Below are 22,794 nucleotides of genomic sequence, written 5' to 3'. Positions count from 1 at the left end.
GTGATTTTAAATTGTTGACTCTCTCGTCGCCAATTCTCCAAACAGAGAAAATTGTCTTTCCCAATTTACTCTATTAAAACTCGTGATTTTAAAAGCTTCAATTAAATCTTCACTTAGCATTCCCTACTCCAGTGGAGATAGTCCCAGAATTTCAAGTCTCTCCTCATAACTATACTTTTCCATTCCTGGTGAATCTACACCTCCAATGGCTTTAATTACTTTCCAGAACAAACTGCACACAGTGCTCTAACTGTAGCCGAACCAGTGTTTTGTATAAATTCATCATTACTTGTTAACTATTGTATTCTATGCCTCTACTTATAAAACCCCAAATAATGCATTTTATGGCATTCTATGCTTGAAGGAATTATTTGGGATTTGAAAATGTCTAATAAGTTGCAAGGATTGCTCTATTTTCCAATTCCAACTTTCAGAGAAAAAAGTACAATTGGAACTTCATCACTATCTGTGAAGTACATGTGACAGCTGTATATTGAATTAAATTGCACCATTCATCCATCACCCATCACTATGCTCGTTGATCTACATCAGCACCCGATCTGGCAACACCTCAAAGTCTCATCCTTGTTTTCAAATCCCTCTATGGCCTCGCCCCTCCCCATCTCTAACCTCTTCCACACCTGCAACCCTCCGATATCTCTGCCTTCCTCCAATTCCGACCTCTTGCACATCCCCGATTTTCATCACTCCACCATTGATGGCCGTGCCTTCAACTGCCTAGTCCCTGAGCTCTGGAATTCCTTCCCTAAACCGCTCCGCCTCTTTCCTTTAAGACACTCCTTAAAACCTACCTTTCTGACCAAGCTGACCTGCCCTAATATCTCCTTATGTGTCTCGTGTCAAATTTTGTTTGATAACGCTACTGTGAAGCGCCTTGGCTATTTACTACATTTGAGGTGTTAAGTTGTAGTGGAATAAATCTTACCATATTTCTTTCAAATTATGTGCTAACTATTATGATACTTCTAACTTTAATGTGGAATATTAAGAGTGACTCCAGGTCAAAACCTGAACGGATGACTTGCGTGAATTTGTAAATGTTGGTTTTCACACTTGCTGAACTATGGTGAATTCAGTAGGTGGGATGTATCTTATCAGTTGCATCTATCATTTTTCTTGCTGCATATTAGGGAGATTGGTATTGAGGACCTGAAAGATCATGAGAAATTTACTTCAAACTGATACAGTAAATAAGATAACAATACCAGCACAGTCAACCAGATTCCAAATGGCAGGACGTTCTCTTGTTCAGCTTCAATCGAGTGCTTCACAGGACACCAGTGATGCAGTATTCCACTATCCATGCATGTTGGTCCATATCATTATTTCTTAGATAGTCAGAAAATAAAAATACTGTTTTTTTTCAACACAAGACTGAGAATTCAATGATTTATGTAACCAGTGAATCTGTCTCTTCTAATAGTTTTATTGATGTCAAACTCAAATTGTACAGGGAGCCCTCAAGTTATCTAGTTTATTTGGAAATATCACCAGCATTTTAATCACTTGTTTTCCCTATTTTCCTTCTATAGATCAAATGAGAGGTTAGCAGAAACCAACACTAAGCTGCTTAATGAACGCCAGCGCAGTAAATCCTTGATTGCTAGCAGCATTATGAATGGAAGCTTGGCCACAACTCCTGCTCTGGATATGGGTCAGCTGCAAAGTACAATGGGTAATGTCAGTAACCTAGGAACTTTCAACAGAAATCTAGGTGGTAGCTTCCTAAGTCCAATGGCAGATGGAATGTCCTCTACCAACAGAGTAGAGTCATACCTGGCTAAGGTCAGTTATCACAATATACTTCGTGTGTTCTAAAATTGTGTTTCCTTCCTGAACACATTGTCAAGATGAAGGTAAATTTGTTTATTTTGTCCAAGTAAGACACTCGTGTTCCTGCTTTAAGACAGATTTGCAGCTGTTTTCACATTTTTGTTAATCACTAATGGAACAAAAATTACAACTATAATTTCCGAGGAGACAAAGTCTTTGCTGCTGTATTATATGGCCAATATTTTTTCTATGATCTTCACCATAATTCTGTTTTTTGGAAGTTCAATATTGTTAAAGATTCACACAAGTTATTATGAAACAATAGCCCCAAACCCTGCATTTACATGCCAAAGAAACATTTTTCACACTAATGTATCTTTATAGGATCTGATAGTAAAAATGAGTTATGCAAACAATATTGAATTTTCCAGTAAATTCACGTGTGATTTCAACACGTTGCACTTAAATCTCACTGACTGTCCTTAAGGTGGATCCTTGTCAATGGGTTTTTCTGTGTAAATGTGCATCAGTTTTTTTTAAAGTTTACCCCTCTATGCATATTAATATAGAAGATGGGGCTTGATGTCATAAATTATGACCATCATAATTTATATCCTTTAAATAATTTTGAATTATATTTCCATTAAAAAAAAATGATTTTAAAATTCATTGATTATAGAGCTGAAATGTAATTCTTCATATTCATAACTCTTAGGAATTTTCTATCTTCTGGAAGGTCCTTTAGAAGGAGAAAAAATTTACAGGGACAAAAAAGCCGCTTTCTCGTCAAAGAAATATAAATTACTGTAAACATATTCATTCTTAAATGCTCTGCAGTGATAAATCAAATAAGCTTTATAAATTATACTAAATGTCTAGAAAGCAGAAAGCCCTGTGCTATCTGGCAGAAGGAAATTATGTTTTCCACAACATTTTGAATTTCTACCATTTGAGTTTCAGTTTAAAGTTAATTTGATTTCTACATAAATATTACTGAATTACTTTAAAACCCTTATCGTTAAACCTTACTTTCACACAGCATGAGTTTTTTTTTTAAAGACAAAACAGTGAATTTAACCCTGAATTGAGAGGTCTGTACACTCACAGCTCTCGTTTCTCGCTCCTCCAGCTCCTCACTCACAACTCTGTTTCTCACCTATCTTCTGTGCACCCAGATGCATAACAAGGTCTGTAGTCATGTGTTCTTGTTGACTAACAATCATTGTGGCTGTATGCTAAGTTGGGGTTACCTTTCTTTATATCTGTCTAAATCAATGCTGTTGGTATTGTGAAGTCCATTCATGTCTAACATAAACATCTATATGTACAAAAGCACACTATATTGCATTATTTAGATTTTAAAATTAAATTGCTTAATTCTGAAGGATATAATGCTTAAAGGCTGTGTTTTCCAGCAGATTGTTTGGAGTATTTTTAGCATTGTTGGAGTAGCCCAGTAGTAATGTTTCTTTTTGACATTGCAATGTTGCAAGAGAAATTTGCATGTACCATGGACTACCTTTTGATGGCAACACTCATAATATCAAACTGTTTTTGCCTTTAAAACTTGAGCACTTTACATCTGGTAACACTGATGAGTAGCAGTACCAACTTTATAAATTTGTGATTATGCAAACTTTACAGACTATTTATAATTGCATCTCCTTCACAATTTGCTTTCATCTCGCAAAGCTTCTTTCTTGCAGATAAACAAAAGGAATAGAACTCTTATTGTTGATATTGGTTCTTTATTTGAAATCTGAATCCAAGCATTACAAAATTGAGGTCCTTTAATATAACTTTGTCATTAGGTATATATATATAATGGCCAAAATAGTATTATAATAGTGATACTTTTCTTGGAGTAAACAGACTTATTATATTCTTGATAAATTTGATATCCTTTCATAGAATAGAAATTTATAGCACAGGAGGAGGCCATTCGGCCCATCTTGTTCGTGCCGGACAACAAAAAGCTATCCACCCTAATCCCACTTTCCAGCACTTGAGCCGCAGCCTTGTAGGTTATGGCACGTCAAGTGCATATCCAAGTACTTTTTTAATGTGATGAGGGTCTCTGCCTCTACCACCCTTTCAGGCAGTGAGTTCCAGACCCCCACCACCCTCTGGGTGAAAACAATTTTTCCTCAAATCCCCTCTAAACCTCCGACCAATTACTTTAAATCTATGCCCCTCAATTTTATACACCTCAATTAGGTCTCCCCTCATCCTCCTCTGTTCCAAAGAAAACAACCCCAGCCTATCCAATCTTTCCTCATAGCTGAACTTCCCCAGCCCAGGCAACATCCTCATAAATCGCCTCTGCACCCCCTCTAGTGCAATCACATCCTTCCTGTAATGTGGTGACCAGAACTGCACACAGTCTTCTAGCAGCGGCCTAACTAGTGTTTTATACAGTTTATAAGCATAACCTCCCTGCTCTTATATTCTGTGCTTCGGCTAATAAAAGCAAGTATCCCGTATGCCGCCTTATCTACCTGGCCTGCTACCTGCAGGGATCTGTGGACATGCACTCCAAGGTCCCTCTGATCTTCTGCACTTCTGTGTCCTACCATTTAATGTGTATTCCCTTGCCGTGTTAGCCCTCCCCAAATGCATTACCGCACACTTCTCCAGATTGAATTCCATTTGTCACTGTTCTGCCCACCTGACCAGTCCATTGATATCTTCCTGCATTCTGCAGCTTTCTTCTTCTTTCTTTGATTTTTGCTAATTTTAAGGATTATCTTCATCCTGGTGTCTGTTTAGCATAGAATAGAGCCTTTTAAATTCTGAATATTTACACCAGTTGTGTAGTCTATCATAAATGAGCAGCATGCTTTTAGAAGAAAAGATGGTAATATTGTAGCTGCATCCCATCTGGGGCTGATTTTCATCTTCAGGCCTAAGCCACTTCCAAAAAAGTTTAGAACTGGTGCAAATCATACCTGAAAAGTTAAGCACAAATAGCACACAATTATCTGGCATGAGCTAATCTGAATAGTTATTTACACCTCTGGGAGAAATCTCAGAATGGGCTGGGGAAGACACTGGTGATAGGAAAGGAAAATGGCGTTTTCGTGAAATTTAATGGAATAGGAACAATTAAAGGGGTGTATCACAACAGAGGGACAAAAATTCAGAAATCCTTTAAAAGATATTTCACCCCATCAGCAGCATTTGCCAAGGCTAAGGGGACAGGGGATTAAGAAGTGCCGTATAGTGCATTTCACAACCTCAGGACATCTCAAAGTGCTTCACGGCCAATTAAGTACTTTTTAAGGGGATGCTAGATAAGGGAGAAAGGAACCGAATGATATGTTTGGGTGAGATGAAGTAAGGTTGGAAGAGGCTCATGTGGAGCATAAACACTGACTTAGATCTGTTGGGCCAAATGGCCTGTTTTTGTGCTTTAAATTCTATGAAGTGTAGTTACTTGTAGGGAAACTGGCAGCCAGTTTGTATGCAGTAAGGCCCCAGCAATGAGATAAATAACCAGGTAATCTGTTTGTAATGTTAGTTGTGGGATAAATGTTGGCCAGGACACCGAGAATGCCCCTGTTCTTCTTTGAATACTGCCATGGGAACCTTTACATCCACCCAAGAGGGCAGACAGCCTAGGTTTAACATCTCATCTGAACTGAAAGATGGCAGCACTGCCTCGGTACTGCACAAGTATCAGCCTAGATTATGTGCTCAACTTTCTGGCGTGGGGCTTGAACTGACAGCCTAACTCCGAGGTGAGAGTACTGCCACTGAAGTAAGGCTAACAGCGCAATGAATGCATAGGGCAGAGGCACCGCCACCTATAAAGAATTAAGGGGAGAGAGGCTGACAATAGGTTGTGGAAGTACTAGAAGTGTCCAGTTTGATTTTGGGCAGAACATGCCCAAATTTCTGATGTGTTGCCATCAGAAGTTATATGGAAGAAGAAACTTAGATATGGGTATGAGTCTGTGGACAAATGATGGAGCAACCTAGCATCTAACCCACTGATGGCTGCTGAGGTTGAGGTGGTGTTGTGCAAGGTGCTTGTAAAGAGTGTTGCCCTCTGTCATTTCATAGCACTAACCCATAGGCCAGCACTCTAGTATGTTTGCAAGGGCATACAGCCAAGTGTTAGGCCATAGCTAACCATTTCTGTCCCTGCATGTTCCTACCATCTGCTGCATGTTAGTTCCAGGTGGCATTACAGCAGCTGGCATATCCTGGCACCTAGCCCACACTGAAGACGGATCCCCACAGTCATTGGCAGGTAGGTATGCAAGGGCCTCCAGAAATGGTTGGTGGCATCTCATCTGAGTCAGACGGGCATCACCAGCTCTTAATGACCCTAGCATGTCTTTCATACAATAGAACATAGCATGATGTGCTGTGATCAAGGTGTTTCTGAAGAACCATCCAGCATAACATTTAAGTACAGTATTCAAATATTGTAGTGAACCCACCTTTGGGGAAAAAAGAGCCTCCACTAGTACTGTCTGCAGCAGTTTCACTCCCTTTACAGCTGCGAGAATGTAGGTACTGAATGGGAGGGCACAGAGCCTTGGATAGTCAAACTTGCCTGGCATCCCTACGATGGTCCTTCCTTTTTCAGCAGAGAATTTCCATTAGCAAACTCATGGGTGTTAGTGAGCTGGAAGAGGGTGCAGGATTAATTAACAATTAGCACAAAGCCTCATGAAACCCTAAGTGTGAACAGGAAATAAAGAAAACTGGCCTAAGTGTTAACTTGTATGAACCATCGTATGCCTCGGACATGCCCTTCAGCCTGGAATACCACTTCAAGGCACCCTTCCCACCTGGCATGCTAGGCATTTGGAGTTCAGCATACCCACCTACCACCAATCTGAGTATGTCAATGAAGGTTGCTGCTGCTCATACAGGAACCTCCTTCGCCTACCCCAGGCCTGACCAATGAATGGGGCCAAAATTAGGCAGAACTCATTTCCTACTAATTTTGCAGTCCATAAGCCTCGTCTGTGTCTGATAATGGACACAGATGGATCATACTACATCTCTGTTCCATCTCTTCCCTAATCAATTAATGTAAGAATTTTGATGGATTTTTTGTATTTATTTTTTGTGGACATTCTGTGAAGGTTGATGGTGGGCAAAAAAAGGGAGCAGAAATCAGCTCAGCGTGGCCACTTGGAAAGTGCCAGAGTAGTAGGAGTCCTCTTCAGGGAGAAATTAATTTAGTAAATAGTTCAACTTCTAAGAAAAATGAACAATGCTATAGGCTTTACTTCATTCTACAAAGAAGGCATGCTCCATATGCCCATGAGTGGGCCAGCACCAAATATCATTATGCTTTAGTGATCTGCCTAATTAGAATATCTGCTATTCTAAATGAAATATCACATACTATTAAATACATATTTGGTTCTTGTCTAATTCAGTGCTTTACTTTCACTTTCCTCAGTAGTTTATCGAATTGCATTAATCTGTTTAAAATGTTATTATTTCAGATGCAGGATGCGTTGCAAAAAAATATTTCCAAAGAGCTTGTTCAAGGTAAAATGATAGAATATATAAATTCTTTGGTTGATTTATATAAATTCTTTGGTTGATTTAATATATTAGGTTAAGTACTGGACTAATTATAGTCAACTGATGATTCAAAGCTGTTTTTTAATATTGAATTATCCAGTAATTCAAATGAAGCAATTGCATTAAAATAGCACTGGAGATTTTTCTTAGCGCAATTTGATATCAAATTATCCAGTAATTTGAATTAAGCAATTTTGAATTAACAGGCATTAACTGTGACCATTACTGCATCTGCTGTTTCAATGTAGTTGAGGAGAATTTCTTTTTGTTACATGTGTTTACACAATGTAATCAAGTGACATTTTACATATTAGTACTAATCTTGAATCATTAATACAAGACTGCTATAATATCAAATTACCTGTGCAAAAATTGCTATTTTGCCCCCCCCCCCCCCCCCCCCAACTTCTTTCCTTTAATAGGCAGATAGCCAGTTTGTTTGCTTCCATCCATAAGATTGTTGAACAGCCTATTAAGAGATGTGGTCAGAAATGGTCTGCATTGACCTACCATTCTTAGATTCTTCCTTCTGTCCACATACAGCCCTTTCTCCCACCCTGGTGAGAAACTTCTCACATGGACTTTATTGGTGCAAACCCAGGTATTATGGTTTCAAAACAAAGTCAGAATGTTCAATTAAATAAATGGGGAAAGAGTATGACAACAACGTTAACATAATGTTCCAAAATACTACGACAAAAAAAAGACACCCAGCATTATTGGAAAAAGGATTAAGTTGGTGACCAGAGGCAAGATCAAAAATATGGATTTTAAAGAAGTGAAATGGGTAGCAAGGCAGAGGGGTTTAGGAAGAGAATTCCAGAATAGGGTGGCCAAGATGGCTATTGGTGAGGAGGGGGGTGGGGGATGAATGTAAATGAGGCCATAGTCAGAAAATCAGAAGGTGCAAGCTGGAATGTAGGGCTGAAGGAGGTTAGAGGTAAGTTAGTCAGGTTTTAGTAATCAACAGTACAACTGGATTAAACACAGTGATACAAAATTGCTTTATGAGAATATGGATGACCAAGCATAGCCTACAGGAAGATTTTCAGGAAATATGAAAGAGCGAGCAGATTCATTTGGTACAGTAAACTGATTTTTAAAATTTGTGTTCTAGCCACTGCTGATTTGGATAGAGGATCTACACGAGTTTCACCTCTGGGATCTGCTGCTGGCTCCTTGAGGAGCGTAAACCAAGATCAGGACCCTGTCACTAGAGCCACAGAACAATACCTGGAGGTTCTAAAGAAAAATTACATGCTTTGAATTGTGCTGTACACTAATTAAAAATATTTGATGAACTTTCTGCACAAAAGCAGGTCAAAATAAGTTCTCCTGCAAACCTATCCAGTGATAATTTTACGAGTACAAAATACAGTTTTAGTTATAATATTCCATGATGTGGTTAACTGATTGCAAAAACATGGAAGTTTATACTGCAGCATATAGATTTCTGCAACTATATTTGCTCAGGATGAACTTTTTATATCTATGTAAAATTATTGTACAGAATCTATTCATATTTTATTTGTTGCAAATGACATTTGGCCAATACTGACAGACCAATTCTAATAGTCTCATTTAGGGACCACAATTTCCCAGCATCAGTGTCTTACAACTATTTAACAAGGTCTAATTAACGGAACATTCCATAATCTGAATTAGAATGTCTGAAAATGCACAAAGTGCATTTTCACCACAAATTGTTGTAAAGTAGACTGTTTGTGAATATTACCGTGGTAAAAATGTCCTATGCAGTAATGTTCATTCCATTGTGATACAGTATTGTACACTAGTTTATCTTGTAAAATAGTGCCAAGACTTTTCAGACTTGTGTTGTGGTACATGCTATATATAAAAGCATTGCACTGCACAACAATGTCAACATTAAATGCTAATGTTTACTTCTGGGACGCAAGAAATTCCTATAGTCGATGATGTTTAATTTCATAGATACTACCAAACATTAATACCGTAACTAAAAGAGCTAGTCAAGTCAGTTTTTTTCCCCCCTCATAAATTCAGTGCTGTGCAAGAAGCCTCCAACCAGTCGAGTGAAATAAGCGCATCAACTGGTCCCAAGGATTTATTTGGGTATTTTCCACAGATCTTTAAGAGCCCTCTTGCTACTCAGAGGCTGTGCTTCACCTCTTTTAAAGGAAGGAACGTGATCTGGTATCATTCCATTAGGTCAGACCCTAATGTGATGAGGTGGTTTGGCAGTTTTGTTGGAAAGGATAACCAACAGAATCAAGTAGTTAGATTAGCAAAATCCATGCTATGTTTAACTAATTTGACTAATTATTGAATGTCTGGTTGTATGGGCCTTGTGGATGCGGCAGTGTTGGGAACACTGACCTAGTTCTATGAAATTGCAGCCTTTCTATTTTATGGATCAAAGCATGAAATTGGACACCAGATTCTTAAAAATTCAGGGTTTTTTTTTTTACGTCCGCTCCCTTTGAACCTGGCATTAAAAAGGGGGCTACATGGATGAGGTCACCTGCTAGAATTCCTGCCTCTAGTGCTCCCAGTGAACTGGTGTTTACATGAAGTAGGCCCACCAACTTTGGAAAAGCTGGTTTCTTAATGGCAGCTAGTCAAAGCAGCCATCTCAGAAGGGGGTCAACTGTTCTAAAGGTTCTTTGGCGAGACTGGCAAATGTCACAATCCATCCCAGCTATGCCAATACTGGCATGGGTATCAACCCACTTTATTTCCATAGCCTGGGAATTCTGATAGGGTGAGTTATGTAAGTGTCCAGCACAGGAAATCCCGCTCCATATTGTTACAATGATGAAACAAAATTATGGATTTTGTGTTTTGCAAAATAAATTGTACTTTGTAATCTACATTAAAACTAGTATTGTAACACTGAGTGTTCAATTCAGGAGGTTCACAAAGCGGTCACCAGGTCTGCAACCCCAAGATTACCAAACTACCTAATCAGACTGTGGGCCCCCAAACTTCATTATCATCTCTTATTTTTCTGTGCTGAACATCAAGTTTTATAATCTAGGGACTATAAATCTCACTGGGTAAAGTACTGGTTCTTCATTTTCTCAAGATTTTAAAGTTGGCCTTTTCCAGAGGCTGTTGGATCTTTAAAGATCATAAGACAATTTCACATTTAGTTCTGCAGACTTCCTGCTACACTTTCCCATTACCACTGCAAGAAAGTTTACCTTTAGTGATCTTGGCACTGCTTCCTCCTCCTTTGCCACTTTGTCCTGCATTTCAAATTGCCTTCTCATGTCTAGGTCAGCTATTTAATGGATTAATCTAAAGGGATAGGCCCAGAGCCAGCTCTCTCCCTCTTTGCTGAACATAGCTTCAGTGTGTCATCTGAAGTTTCTTCAAGGTAATGTACTTAATTTCTTCCCATTTTATATGCTACACCTTAACCTAATGTATTGGAGCATAATCCTTTTTGCTTGCGGTTATTCCTGCACAATTTGAGCTGATTGCAGCGCTACAGCAAGAGTAGTGAAGCTTTCAGTGAAGGAGTGTTTATCAAGGTGGCGGCTCTGTAGTAAGTTAATTTGCCAGAGTAAGGGATATTTTACAGGGGCTATTAATGTTTCAAGACACCAAGTCCTGCTGCAGTGCTCCCTCGCTTTTGGCCATGTTGCAAATATTCCATGGAATAAAGTTTGGACAACTGGGGGGAAAAGGGAGATGAAAGTATATTCCATAAATCATCCCCTACAAATCACTAGACAATCCACTATCCGTCAAACAAGGATCAGTGAAGTTTTACCCGATTGCTCATTTCCCTCAGATTACAGTCAGAGAATTCATGATAAAGTAAATTGTATGCAGTATGTGGAAGGATCAAGCATGAAAGGCTGAATCATCTAGTCCTTCCATACTTGTTCCACATTAACTAGAGGATCTTTTACCTACAATATTTTGAATTCTATTTCTGTTTTGAAGTAGATGTTTATTTGTGATTTGAAGGAACATAGGAACTGGTGTAGGTGGCTGATCTGTACATCAACTCCATTTTCATAGAATTACAACTCAAACAGGCCACTCGGCCCAACTAGTCTGTGTTGGTGTTTATACGCCACACACGTTTTCCTGCCTTTGCTCCATATCCCTTCATACCCTTACCTAACAAATAAATCCATCTCTCAATCTTGAAAGCTCCAACTGTCCTAGCATCAACAGTTTTTGGGAGAAAAGTGTTGAAAATTTCTGCTACGTTTGTGAAAAAGAACCTCATCCTCTGATAGAGTTCAGCGCACATTGATTGCCACAGTAAATAAATGTTCTCACATTTTGCAATCCAGCTCAAAATATAGATCCTTTCCCCAGGCCTCTGGAGTAATATATCACATCTTCCCACCACAAATTCAAAAACGTGTATATACTGCCACTGTAAAATGAGTTCCTGTACCACCTGACTCATGTTTTCTGGTAATAACTTGACACGTTTTAGTGCCAATTATATTCAAAGTATTTTACAGAAATCAAGAAATCATCCAAATCGCAGCTTTTCAAAGAGCAGAATTCACTGATGTAGACTGATGGTGTTAGTATTAAAATAGGGCCATTTTGGAAACAATGCCATTGACATTGGCCAAGGACAATCAGAATAAAGTAGAAGCACAGACATCATGCATACAATTTTTTCTAAAGATCTAGGTATTTGAATTTCTGATTTTCTAGGGAAGAAACTAAGTAAGTAGCAAATTAACTTCTGGGAGTAGGATTATTTTAAAAGATGGTCATTAAGGAAACCAAAGGATATGCATGTGTCTATTTCTGAAATCTACAAGGCATTAAGCTGACAGCCAGTGCAAAGAATTACATTTTACTGACCTGTTTGTAATTCTAGGAACTGGGTTCTGGTTGTCAGCATTTATTACTTAACTTAAATAGCTAGTTTTATTATTTTTTGTAAATATTTGAACTACAGTTGCTCACATTTTTGGGGAGGGGCAAGAGGAAAAACTTGTATATACAATTAAGCAATACAGCATTTAGTTTAAAATTGCATTTTAAGTTTATTTTCCATTGATCAGCAAGAACGCGATACAATCAAGTTTAAGAAATGTATGTAAATATTCAAAACTACAAAGACATAAAAATATTCAGATAGGAAATAATTTCTTTCAGACATCAAACTGCTTACAGAATTATGCACTATTGTGAATGCATCAGTTCTCCATTCTCATCACTGCCAGCCATGCATTCACAAAGTTCTTATGTCTTTCAGTGTACCACAGAATTTAAAGGTTCAGCTCTGATGTTTCCCAAATCCAAAGCAGAATCTGTTTCTTCATCTATTTCACCAATCACTGCCCTGTAATACAAGAGGTCAAGTGATTATGCATTCAATCTTAACTTTTACATTAGTGACATTAGTTAAAGCATTACACGTCAATTCATCCAGCCAGATTATTGTACCGGGATTAGAAAAGTGACTCCTGTACACTTTAGAGCAGACTCGCATGTATTGTTTACTAGGACCAAAGAAGCAGAGATAAACTCCAAAGATAAAGCTGCTTTGCCCTGTAATTATGGTGATTGATTGTATTTTAACTGTTCATTTTATACCTATATAAAACCTACGGTAATAATGGCTCAAAACAATTTCTAAATTTGTTCCCAGAGGTTTTTTATACTTTAATTACTGGTCAGCATCAGTTCAGAAGCTGAAAAGCACCAAGGGCTCAGTACTTGTCATTTATACTTAATTACTACATTTTCCCCCATCAGTTTAAATTAAATTTACCTCTCTGTTTTCTATCTTCTGATTAAAATTGTAGAAAACATAAAAGGCTAATACACCGAATGTTTTAATAAATATTGTATAAAGCTTATTTGGTTCAAAAAGTTATGATTCAAGTCAACAGTTGGTATAGCAGGACTTGTATGATTGATTCTTCTACCAATGATGCACTGTATTACAATGTAATCTCCAACCACTTACACATTGTCTCCTCTCACTATGTACAAGCCAAGTACTACTTGTTCCACGCCTTGTTGTGAACTAAATACTCGCTCATGACTCTCATCCAGGATTAGGTTGATGGTCTGGTCAAATCCCTTTAGGGTTCCCTGTGATGGGAAGCAATTGAAAGCGGTTCATAATTCCATACATGTATGGGTAAAGGTTCAGCTTCCGAGGGTTGGTGTAGCTTTTTTTCCCCTACTAGCTGTTATTTTGGCAAAATTCTTAAGACTTTACACTGTGATACTATCTTAATTCATCATATGACCGCAATAAAACTCAGTCCACAACCCAAATGAAGTATATCATGAAGACACCAACAAAGACCCAAGTGAAAAATATCTAGGGAAGAGAAAACATTTTCCAGGTATTAAGATTTTGAGATATAGGCTTGAAAATCAAGTGCACCCACTTTTGAGCACAAGGGGTGGAGGAATTGATCCTGAATGGATTGGCCCGAAGCGTACTCAATATTTGGCCTCGGGCCTCATTATCATTGAGCCAGCGAGCTGCAGGCACCGAATAGCTGTCCACAGGCAGCTTACTGGCAAAGAGGAATGGAATATCAGGCCGCTACAACACTAGAAGCAGCCATCAGGTAAGCGTTTAAAGGGGACCAGGAAGGGGGAGGGAAATGAATCTGACACCAAGATTGGGAGGGGACAAAAGCTGGTTTCAGAAGATTGTAAACCAAGTGATATCGGCAACCACAAAAATTTTCACCAGGTTACAGGGTAATATAGATTAATGAACTCAATTTCAAGTGAATGAACTACCCAATATAAAAGCAAATTTAATTCAATGCCAAATCAATTCACTTCTACAATTTCCAGAATGCTCTGGAACTACTTTACTAAAGGAGGACCATTATAAATTAAGGCAAGCAAGATTTTTTTTTTTTAAATCAATCAGCCGCATGGGCAACAAATTAAGGCAAAGACCATTTTTTTTTAATGCCCAGGAATACATTAAGCTGCGAAAAACAAAATACTTCCACTTCTACTAGCCAGAATGTATTACTGTGTGCTATTCACAAAGTGGCTCTCATCAGTGTTCAGTTATCTGATGGCTTCTTCCTTCTCCTACATTCATGGAATTTTACAGCACAGGCCATTTGGCCTGGCATACCTCTGCCAGCTCAAAGAGCTATTTGCTTATTCCCATTCCTTTTCCCTGTAACCATTTAAATGTTTTCTTTTTCAATTATCCATTAACTTTTGTACAGCTATTATGAATTCCACTTCCAAAACAGTTGCTGGTAGGGTGATAATAAATGTCCTCTAGTTACTGACTCACTGATCAGTAGAAGTAATTTTCCCTATTTACCTTATTAAAAACCTTCAATTCTGAACATGTCTTCTCAGATCTCTTATCCTTCTTTGTTCTAATGAAAACAGCCCCAGTTCCTCTGGCCTATCCTAATAACTAAAGCTGTTCCTCCCTGGTATCATCTTAGTGAATCTCTTCTCCACCCTTTAAGCCTTGATATCCACCCTAAAATAGGGCAGCCCAAAATGGAGCACAACATTCAAACTGCAACCTAGCTGCAAACTTCAAGGTCTGTAATTAAGTATCCATACTACATAGACATACTTTTAAAGACCATGGTTCCCTTTAAAAAAAATTCTCAGGATAGCAACAGCAGCATTTATTGCTCATCCCTAGTTGCCCTTCAGAGGTGGTGGTGCGCCTTCTTGAATCACTGCAGTCCGTGGGGTGAAGGTGCTCCCAATAACACTGTTAGGTAGGGAGTTCTAGGATTTTGGCCCAGCAACAATAGACATACGTCCAGTTCAGGATCGTGTGCGACTTGGTGGAGAACTTGAAGGTGATCCTCTGCACCTGCCGCCATTGTCCTAAGTGGTGGCGGTCACGGGTTTGGAAGGTGTAGCACGCCTTGACGACATGCTACAGTATATCCTGTAGATAGTACATCCTGCAGCCACGATATGCCGATGGTGGAGGGAGCAGATATTTATGCCACCACCACACTCCTGAAGGAAGATATCAGTAAGAAAAAGGACAGCCCATCCAAATTAAAAATGCTCAGTAGCAAGTATAAATTAAGTCATTTTTACCAATAAACAATTGATATGTACAGGACAGGGGAGAATCTCCTGTATTTGTTACTACTGCACAGACACCAATTCCTCACCTCATCCTCCAGGCGACAGCCCAGAAGACCATTTTGCCTATTAGCATAGGTGAGCATCACTAGTAGATGGCTATGTATTCAGCAATCCTTCCCAGCATCGGTACAAAGCTGGAGTGGAGAGTGCTGTACAGTGCAGTCGCCTCAAACCAATACATGAGCCATTTTATAAAAGTCCTAGCTGCATATCCATTCTGTAACTGGGATAAAAGTGTTCTATATTTACAAAATTATACCAGATTTACATATAGCACCAGAGATTGCAGCCCCTTCCACTACTTGAACAGGCTGCTCCTCAAATTCTTTCCCCCCTCCCATGTGCAGGGAAAGCAGATCGTAAAACCTCCTGGTCTGCATGCTCCTGGGGGCCTGGTGAAATCTGCCCTGCACAAGTCCAGTAAAAAAAATCACCAGGGTGTCTCTCCAGCTGACTGGCCAGGTTTCAATCTCAAGTATAAAGCTGGGTGGCCATAGAGTCCACTGGTTCACTTGAATTCTTCCATACAAACTGGTAATTTCCCCACTGGAATTCCACGACTGAGTCACCCCAGATATCAGTAACCTAGTTTTGTACTTCATTAGTAAGATCTCCAAAATGAAGGTTAACTCACCACAATCATTCTTCCATCTGCGGTGACCACTGCAACAGTACCTGAAGACTCAAGTTAAGATAATATACTGATTTTTGCCTCTGCTCCTTAGTCAATAGAGTACACCTACAATATCCGTAGGCATAGGTCAATTTCCATATTTTTGCTAACACCCAGCTCTACCTCCATCCTCAACTCCAGAACAACCTCAAATGTTCTCACACTGCCCAGCATTAATTTGTGGATAAGCCAGAACTTTTTCCAATTGAATACTGTATTAGGAACACTGGAGACATTTTATTTGCCTCCAACCAAAATCTCCATGCTTTACCATCACCTTCCTAACCACACCCCCGTTCCCATGCCATCTATTCGCTCCTGGTAAACCAAACAGTGCGCAGCCTCAGTGTTAGATTCGACCCCGAGTTTCAAGTCCCATATCCAATCCATCGCCATTTATCACTTACTTCCACATCCATGATATCACTCATCTCCGCTTTTAACTCACTCCTACTGCAGCTGAAATCCTCATACAAGTTTTCTTTACCGCTGGACTCGATTTCTCCAATGCTCTTCTCACTGTCCTCCATCAACTCCAACTCATCCAAAACTCCATCACCAAGATCCTGCTCTCCTGTCACTCCCGTCCTAGTCAGCATTCAATGGCTTCCTATCCAACACATCTAATTCAAAATCCGTGTCCTCATTTACAAGTAGACCCATGGCCTCCCCACTCTCTGCAACCGCCTCCAGTCCTACATCCCTCCTACTTTGGCCTCCTGCACGTGCACACCCTTCCCCAGCTCCACCATCAGCAATCTCTCTCCTACTTTCAAACTCCATCTCTCCCTATCTTTAAAACCCTCAAACCTATCTTTTTAACTACGCTTTTCATCATCTCTAAATTCTTCCACTATTGTTTTAGGTCCTCTGTCAGATGCATGGGCACATTTTCTGCATTAAAGATGCTATACAACTGCAAGTTGTTATTACGATAGCAAAATACTGCGGATGCTGGAAATCCGAAATAACAACAGAAAACGCTGGAAAAACTCAGCAGGCCAGGGCAGCATCCGTGGAGAGAGAAATAGAGTCAACGTTTCAGGTCTGGGACCCTTCGTCAGTTCTGACGAAAGGTCATCGACCTGAAACATTGACTATTTCTCTCTCCACGGATGCTGCCCTGGCCTGAGTTTTTACAGCGTTTTCTGTTGTTATTTGCAAATTGTTATTGTTGAGTGGCTCCACCTACTCACCATATCCCTCAATTATTCTGACACCCATCACCACAAGAAAGATTAATCCTGATAAAATACTGAACTGAAAATATTTAAACAGAAAATGCAGAAGACTGCACTGGATCTCCATATGTGAGCACTGAAAATATAGAAAAATGCCAGATTGAGCCAATTTCTAACTGATGCACAGTTATAAAAGGTAAATACTAGCAAACTATGAGTTGTATATAAAAAATATAGGAACAGGGGTAGGTCATTCAGTCCCTCAAACCTGTTCCACTATTCTATTGGCTGATCTGTAACAACCATGAGAACTGCAGTTTGAATACAAAGTTAGTCATTCAATGTGCAAGACCTGCTTTGAGACCAGGCCAGCTAAAATATTCTCATAGCTACCTGGACTACACTTCCTCCCACCCCGCTTCCTGTAAGGACTCTATTCCATTCTCCCAGTTTCTCTGTCTCCGCTGCGTCTGTTCTGACGATGCCACCTTCCATACCAGTGCTTCAGACATGTCTTCCTTTTTTCCTCAACCGAGGATTCCCCTCTACTGTAGTTGACACGGCCCTTGACCGTGTCAGTTCTATTTCCCGCACTTCTGCTCTCACCCCTTCCCCTCCCTCCTAGAACCACGATAGGGTTCCCCTTGTCCTCACCTTTCACCCCACCAGCCTCCACATTCAATATATCATCCTCCGCCATTTCCGCCACCTCCAGCATGATCCCACCACCAAACACATCTTCCTCTCACCTTTCAGCATTCCGAAGGGACCACTCCCTCCGCGACACCCTGGTCCACGCCTCAATCACCCCTAACAGCCCTTCTCCTTCGCCTGGCACCTTCCCGTGCAAGCGCAGGAGATGCAACACATGCCCTTTTACCTCCTCCCTTCCCACTATCCAGGGCCCCAAACACCCCTTCCAGGTGAAACAGCGATTTACTTGTACTTCTTGCATTTTAATATACTGTATTCGCTGCTCACGATGTGGTCTCCTCTACATTGGGGAGACCAAACGAAGACTGGGCGACCGCTTTGCGGAACACCTCCGTTCAGTCCGTAAGGATGACCCCGAGCTTCCGGTCGCCTATCACTTTAATTCGCCGCTTCACTCCCACTCTGATCGCTGTCCTCGGCCTATTACGTTGTTCCAATGAAACTCAACGTAAGCTCGAGGAACAGCACCTCATCTTTCGATTAGGCACTTTACAGTCTGCCGGACTCAACATCGAGTTCAACAATTTCAGATAATAATCCCTGCCCCCATTTTTCATGCTGTCTGATTTTTGCCACTCCCATTTGCAACATTTTATCTTTCCTGCCTCTTACAAAAGTACAGGATGTTCTTTCAATTCCTTCCTCCCCTCCTAAACCCCCCCCCCAGGGGGGGGAAACAGCTCCTCTACCCGAGCCCCGGGGGGGCAGCTCCTCTACCCGAGCCCCGGGTGGCGGGGGGAGCAGCTCCTCTACCCGAGCCCCGGGGGGGAGCAGCAGCTCCTCTACCCGAGCCCCGGGGGGGGGCAGCAGCTCCTCTACCCGAGCCCCGGGGGGGGCAGCAGCTCCTCTACCCGAGCCCCGGGGGGAGCAGCTCCTCTACCCAAGCCCCGGGGGGGGGGGGGAGCAGCTCCTCTACCCAAGCCCCGGGGGGGAGACCAACCCCTCTACCCGAGCCCCGGGGGGAGGGAGCAGCTCCTCTACCCGAGCCCCGGTGGGGGGAGCAGCTCCTCTACCCGAGCCCCGGGGGGGGGGGAAGCAGCTCCTCTACCCGAGCCCCGGGGGGGGGGGAAGCAGCTCCTCTACCCAAGCCCCCCTCTCTGAGCAAGGCCCGGGTGAGAGTGATGGTGACGGGGCCCGGTGTCTCGGTCCCCTGGCTCCAGCGTCCCCGGTCCCTTGTCCCTTGTCCCTTGCCCCCTGCCCCGAAGGATACGGTTGATGTAATTCTCCAAGGCGGACGTCATGCTGGTGCCGAGCAGCGGCTTCCCGCTCACAGCCGCGCCGCCAAGGCTGCTGGGCAACCAGACTCAAGCAGGCGAAAACCGAGCCACCTCCCAGCCAGGCATCATGAGTGGAAGATCGACAGCAGGATGGGCTCCAGCCTCAGGGACACAGCAATGAAAGCTGCCACTGGGGACCCACTCCTGGTTTGTTTTCACTCTATTGTTATTTGAAAAAAAGAAGGACTTGCATTTATACAGCGCCTTTCATGACCTCAGGACCTCTCAAAGCGCTTTACAGCCAATGAAGTACTTTTTGAAGTGTAGTCACTGTTGTCATGTAGGAAATGCGGTAGCCAATTTGCACACAGCAAGCTCCCACAAACAGCAATGTGATAATGACCGGATAATTTGCTTTACTGATGTCTATTTATTCCCATGATGATGTGGGTGTCGCTGGCAAGGCTAGCATTTATTGCCCATCCCTAATTGTCCTTAACTGAGTGGCTTGCTGGTCCATTTCAGAGGGTTGTTAAGAGTTAACCACATTGTTGTGGGTTGATTAAGGGATAAATATTTTTTGGCCAGGGCACCAGGGAGAACGCCCCTGCTCTTCTTCGAAATAGTGTCATGGGATCTTATACATGAGAGAGAAGACGGGGCCTCAGTTTAAAGTCTGATCTGAAAGACGGCACTTCCGACACTGCAGCACTCCCTCAGTACTGCACTGGAGTGTCAGCACAGATTTTGTGCTCAAGTCTCTGGAGTGGGACTTGAACGCACAACTTTATTATCCAGAGCTTAGATTACTATCCATGAAATTTAGTAAGTTAGCTATCCTCATTTGCTTTAACTTGTAGAATCTGGCCACCTCCAGTGTGCAAACTTCATAAGACCAGCATCAAACCTAATCATGAACTTCTGATACAAATACAGATTTAATTTCAGGAAAAGATCTTGAGGACTGTAGCCACAGTATTTATGTGACTGGTCCAGTTAAGTTTCTGGTCAATGGTGACCCCCAGGATGTTGATGGTGGGGGATTCAGCGATGGTAATGCCGTTGAATGTCAAGGGGAGGTGGTTAGACTCTCACTTGTTGGAGATAGTCATTGCCTGGCACTTGTGTGGCGCGAATGTTACCTGCAACTTATCAGCCCAAGCCTGAATGTCATCCAGGTCTTGCTGCATTCGGGCATGGACTGCTTCATTATCTGAGGAGTTGCGAATGGAACTGAACACTGAGCGAAAGAAGAAAACATTAGGACAGGTGACCAAAAGCTTAGGGAAAGCTGTAGGTTTTAAGCAGTGTCTTAAAGGAGGAGAGAAAGGTGGAGAGGTTTAGGGAGGGATTTCCAAAGCTTAGGGCCTAGACAGCTGAAGGCACAGCCACCAATGGCGAGATGAAGGAAGTGGGAGATGGACAAGAGGCCAGAATTGGAGGACCGCAGTGTTCTCGGAGAGTTGTAGTGCTGGAGGAGGTTACAGAGATAGGGAGCGGCGCAAGGGATTCGAACACAAGGATAAGAATTTTAAAATCGAGGAGTTGGTGAACTGGGAGCCAATGTAGGTCAGCAAGCATAGGTGTGACGGGTGAATGGGACTTGGTGTGGGTTAGGATACGAGCAGTATAGTTTTGGATAAGTTTAGGTTTATGGAGTTTGGAAGATGGAAGGCCGGCAAGGAGTGCATTTCAATAATCGAGTCTAAAGGTAGCAAAAGCATGGAGGATATGGGGCCCTGTGTTATCGCCAACTAGAGGACATGCAAAAGTGATCTGTAATGACTCTGAGGGTCTACTTTAGACTATGGGGGAAAAATTCGTATGGCTTCCGCCACACATTAGCACCACAAGATGGTGCTAAAATGCCGTTGACAGCTTCGACGACTGCTGATGCAGGTTCCAGTGCCGCATGCCATATCGGTAATAAACTCGATCACCAGGGACCTCGCCATCGTGGAGATCGTGACATCGGTGATCAAAGCTCACTGGACGTCCGATCTCCCAACTTCGTTATAGCCACTTACCTTAATGGCAGCGCAGAACGACAGGGAGAGCTGGCATCTACCAGCAGGAAGCAGGCTGCAGCAGCGATGGGGATGGTGCCATTAAACAATCAGCTGCAACTAACATGGTTCTGCAGTTTCACTGGATGTTTCCTACTTCCTGCAACTGAAACAGCTTTCTTTAGTTATTTCAAGTTTTTTGGTGAGCGGGAGCGTTGATGCAGAAGTCACTCATTATTTGTTAAAGGCTTCTGCTAACAACACTTCCTCACAGTCTTGGGGGCTGCGGGATTGGGGGATTACCTCAGGAGGACGACACGGCAGAGGATGATGAGGAGGAAGAGAACGAGGAGGAGGAGGAGGAGAGAGGGCAGAGGCAGCAAGACAATCAGCCTCTGGACGGGCTGTCCGTGACCGGCTCATCAGTCTCCGACAATCCCTGTCTCATGCCATATCACAGCATCCTCCTGGGCACAAAGGTGAAATGAGAGAGACCACAAAATATTCCAAACACACTTAATAAATGTATCTATAAACATATCACACATATCACATGAATTCTAATAACTAATGACCCTTGTGCCTGCCATTGTTCAATAGCTATCATTGTGTGCAAGGTGTGAGATGTGGGTGTTAGTGTTGCTAGGTAGAGATTGTTGGTGGATGAGTGCTGGGGTGTGGTACATTGAGCAGTGTGTGAAGCTTGTGCTACAGATGATGGTATGTAGCATTTGTTGAAGTCTTCACTCACCCTGACCACCCGTATGAGCCCGTTAAACTTCCTCTTGCACTGTGTGTAGGTTCTGGGGACCACAGTGCTGCCCGTGATGTGGTGTGCCACCTCCCTCCACATAGTCTGGCAGACTTGTGGCCTCCTGCCAGTTGGTGGGTGCAGGACCGCCCGCCTTCTCTCCACCGCTAAAACCAATGCCTCCAAAGCTTCATCAGAAAAGCTCCAGGCTCTCTCCCTGCGGCGGAGATCTGTCATCAGGATTTGTAAATAAGTGCTCCTTCTCCTTGTCCTTCTTATGGTTGCTGAGGCAGCTGCACACCCAGCAATGCTGAGAATGAGGTGCTGTAGCATCAATGAACTTACCCTTTACGTAGTGAAAAAAGCCTGTGGCAATCATTACTTGCATTTAGACTGCCCCCAATATTGGTCCATCTTTTCAGTGTACTCTTTTGATAGGACCATAAACAAATTGACTGTAAATTAATAAAACTTCAAATAAAACTTAACAAATCAAATTGCAATTTGGTTGTCCGGGTTGATAATGCACTCCAGTCCCCGCGGCGCCCACCAGTCGCGGAAGGGCTCAAGCGTACCGGTGGACACCGCGTGTTCCATCTCCAGGGCCACCTAGGCGCGAACATGGCCGCGGAAGAGAGGCAGGCAGTCGGGCTGAACGACCCCCTCGACCGCCCGCTGCCTGGATCAATTGATGGCTTTTTTAGCCAGGCCCAGGAGCAGTCCCACAAGGAGTTCCTCCGATCTGCCCGCTCCCCTCCGCACCGGGTGACCAAAGATCAGGAGCGTGCGACTGAAGTGCAGCCAAAAATCGAGG

At 42.1% G+C, this 22,794-nt stretch overlaps 2 protein-coding genes across 6 annotated transcripts in view; one reads left to right on the top strand and one right to left on the bottom strand.

The window, feature by feature from the left end:
• LOC147106249 (alanine and arginine rich domain containing protein) overlaps positions 1-10,219 on the top strand; it is a 214,608-nt gene extending 204,389 nt beyond the window's left edge. For all 5 annotated transcript variants that reach the window (XM_086009196.1, XM_086009195.1, XM_086009194.1 and 2 more), the window contains 3 exons: positions 1,554-1,806; positions 7,266-7,311; positions 8,465-10,219. In XM_086009196.1, coding sequence (XP_085865322.1) covers positions 1,554-1,806; positions 7,266-7,311; positions 8,465-8,613 — 448 coding nt within the window. In that variant the 3' untranslated portion in view covers positions 8,614-10,219. The remainder of the gene's footprint in view (positions 1-1,553; positions 1,807-7,265; positions 7,312-8,464) is intronic.
• A 2,115-nt stretch (positions 10,220-12,334) lies between these two features.
• lsm8 (LSM8 homolog, U6 small nuclear RNA associated) lies at positions 12,335-19,337 on the bottom strand. The gene is made up of 4 exons (XM_086009197.1): positions 19,217-19,337; positions 16,073-16,113; positions 13,289-13,416; positions 12,335-12,658 (listed from the first exon to the last, which is right to left on the bottom strand). The coding sequence occupies exons 1-4, from the start codon at positions 19,245-19,247 to the stop codon at positions 12,568-12,570; spliced, it is 291 nt and encodes a 96-aa protein (XP_085865323.1). The 5' UTR covers positions 19,248-19,337; the 3' UTR covers positions 12,335-12,567.
• Between the last annotated feature and the right edge of the window lie 3,457 nt (positions 19,338-22,794).

Source organism: Somniosus microcephalus, chromosome 16 (genome assembly GCF_052327205.1).
Source record: "Somniosus microcephalus isolate GS21.2 chromosome 16, FLI_Smic_1.0, whole genome shotgun sequence".
Lineage (NCBI taxonomy): Eukaryota > Metazoa > Chordata > Chondrichthyes > Squaliformes > Somniosidae > Somniosus > Somniosus microcephalus.
Note: the sequence above shows the minus strand (reverse complement) of the source record. Positions and strands in the feature narration are given on the sequence as shown.

Bases quoted from the DNA above. Each gene is read 5' to 3' on its own strand.
- lsm8 (XM_086009197.1), bottom strand. From the start codon at position 19,247: ATGACGTCCGCCTTGGAGAATTACATCAACC. The intron at 13,417-16,072 runs GTGAGTTAACCT...TTCCCATCACAG, and splicing joins CAGATGGAAGAATGATTGTG to GGAACCCTAAAGGGATTTGA. The intron at 12,659-13,288 runs GTAAGTGGTTGG...CTTGTATTACAG, and splicing joins ATAGTGAGAGGAGACAATGT to GGCAGTGATTGGTGAAATAG.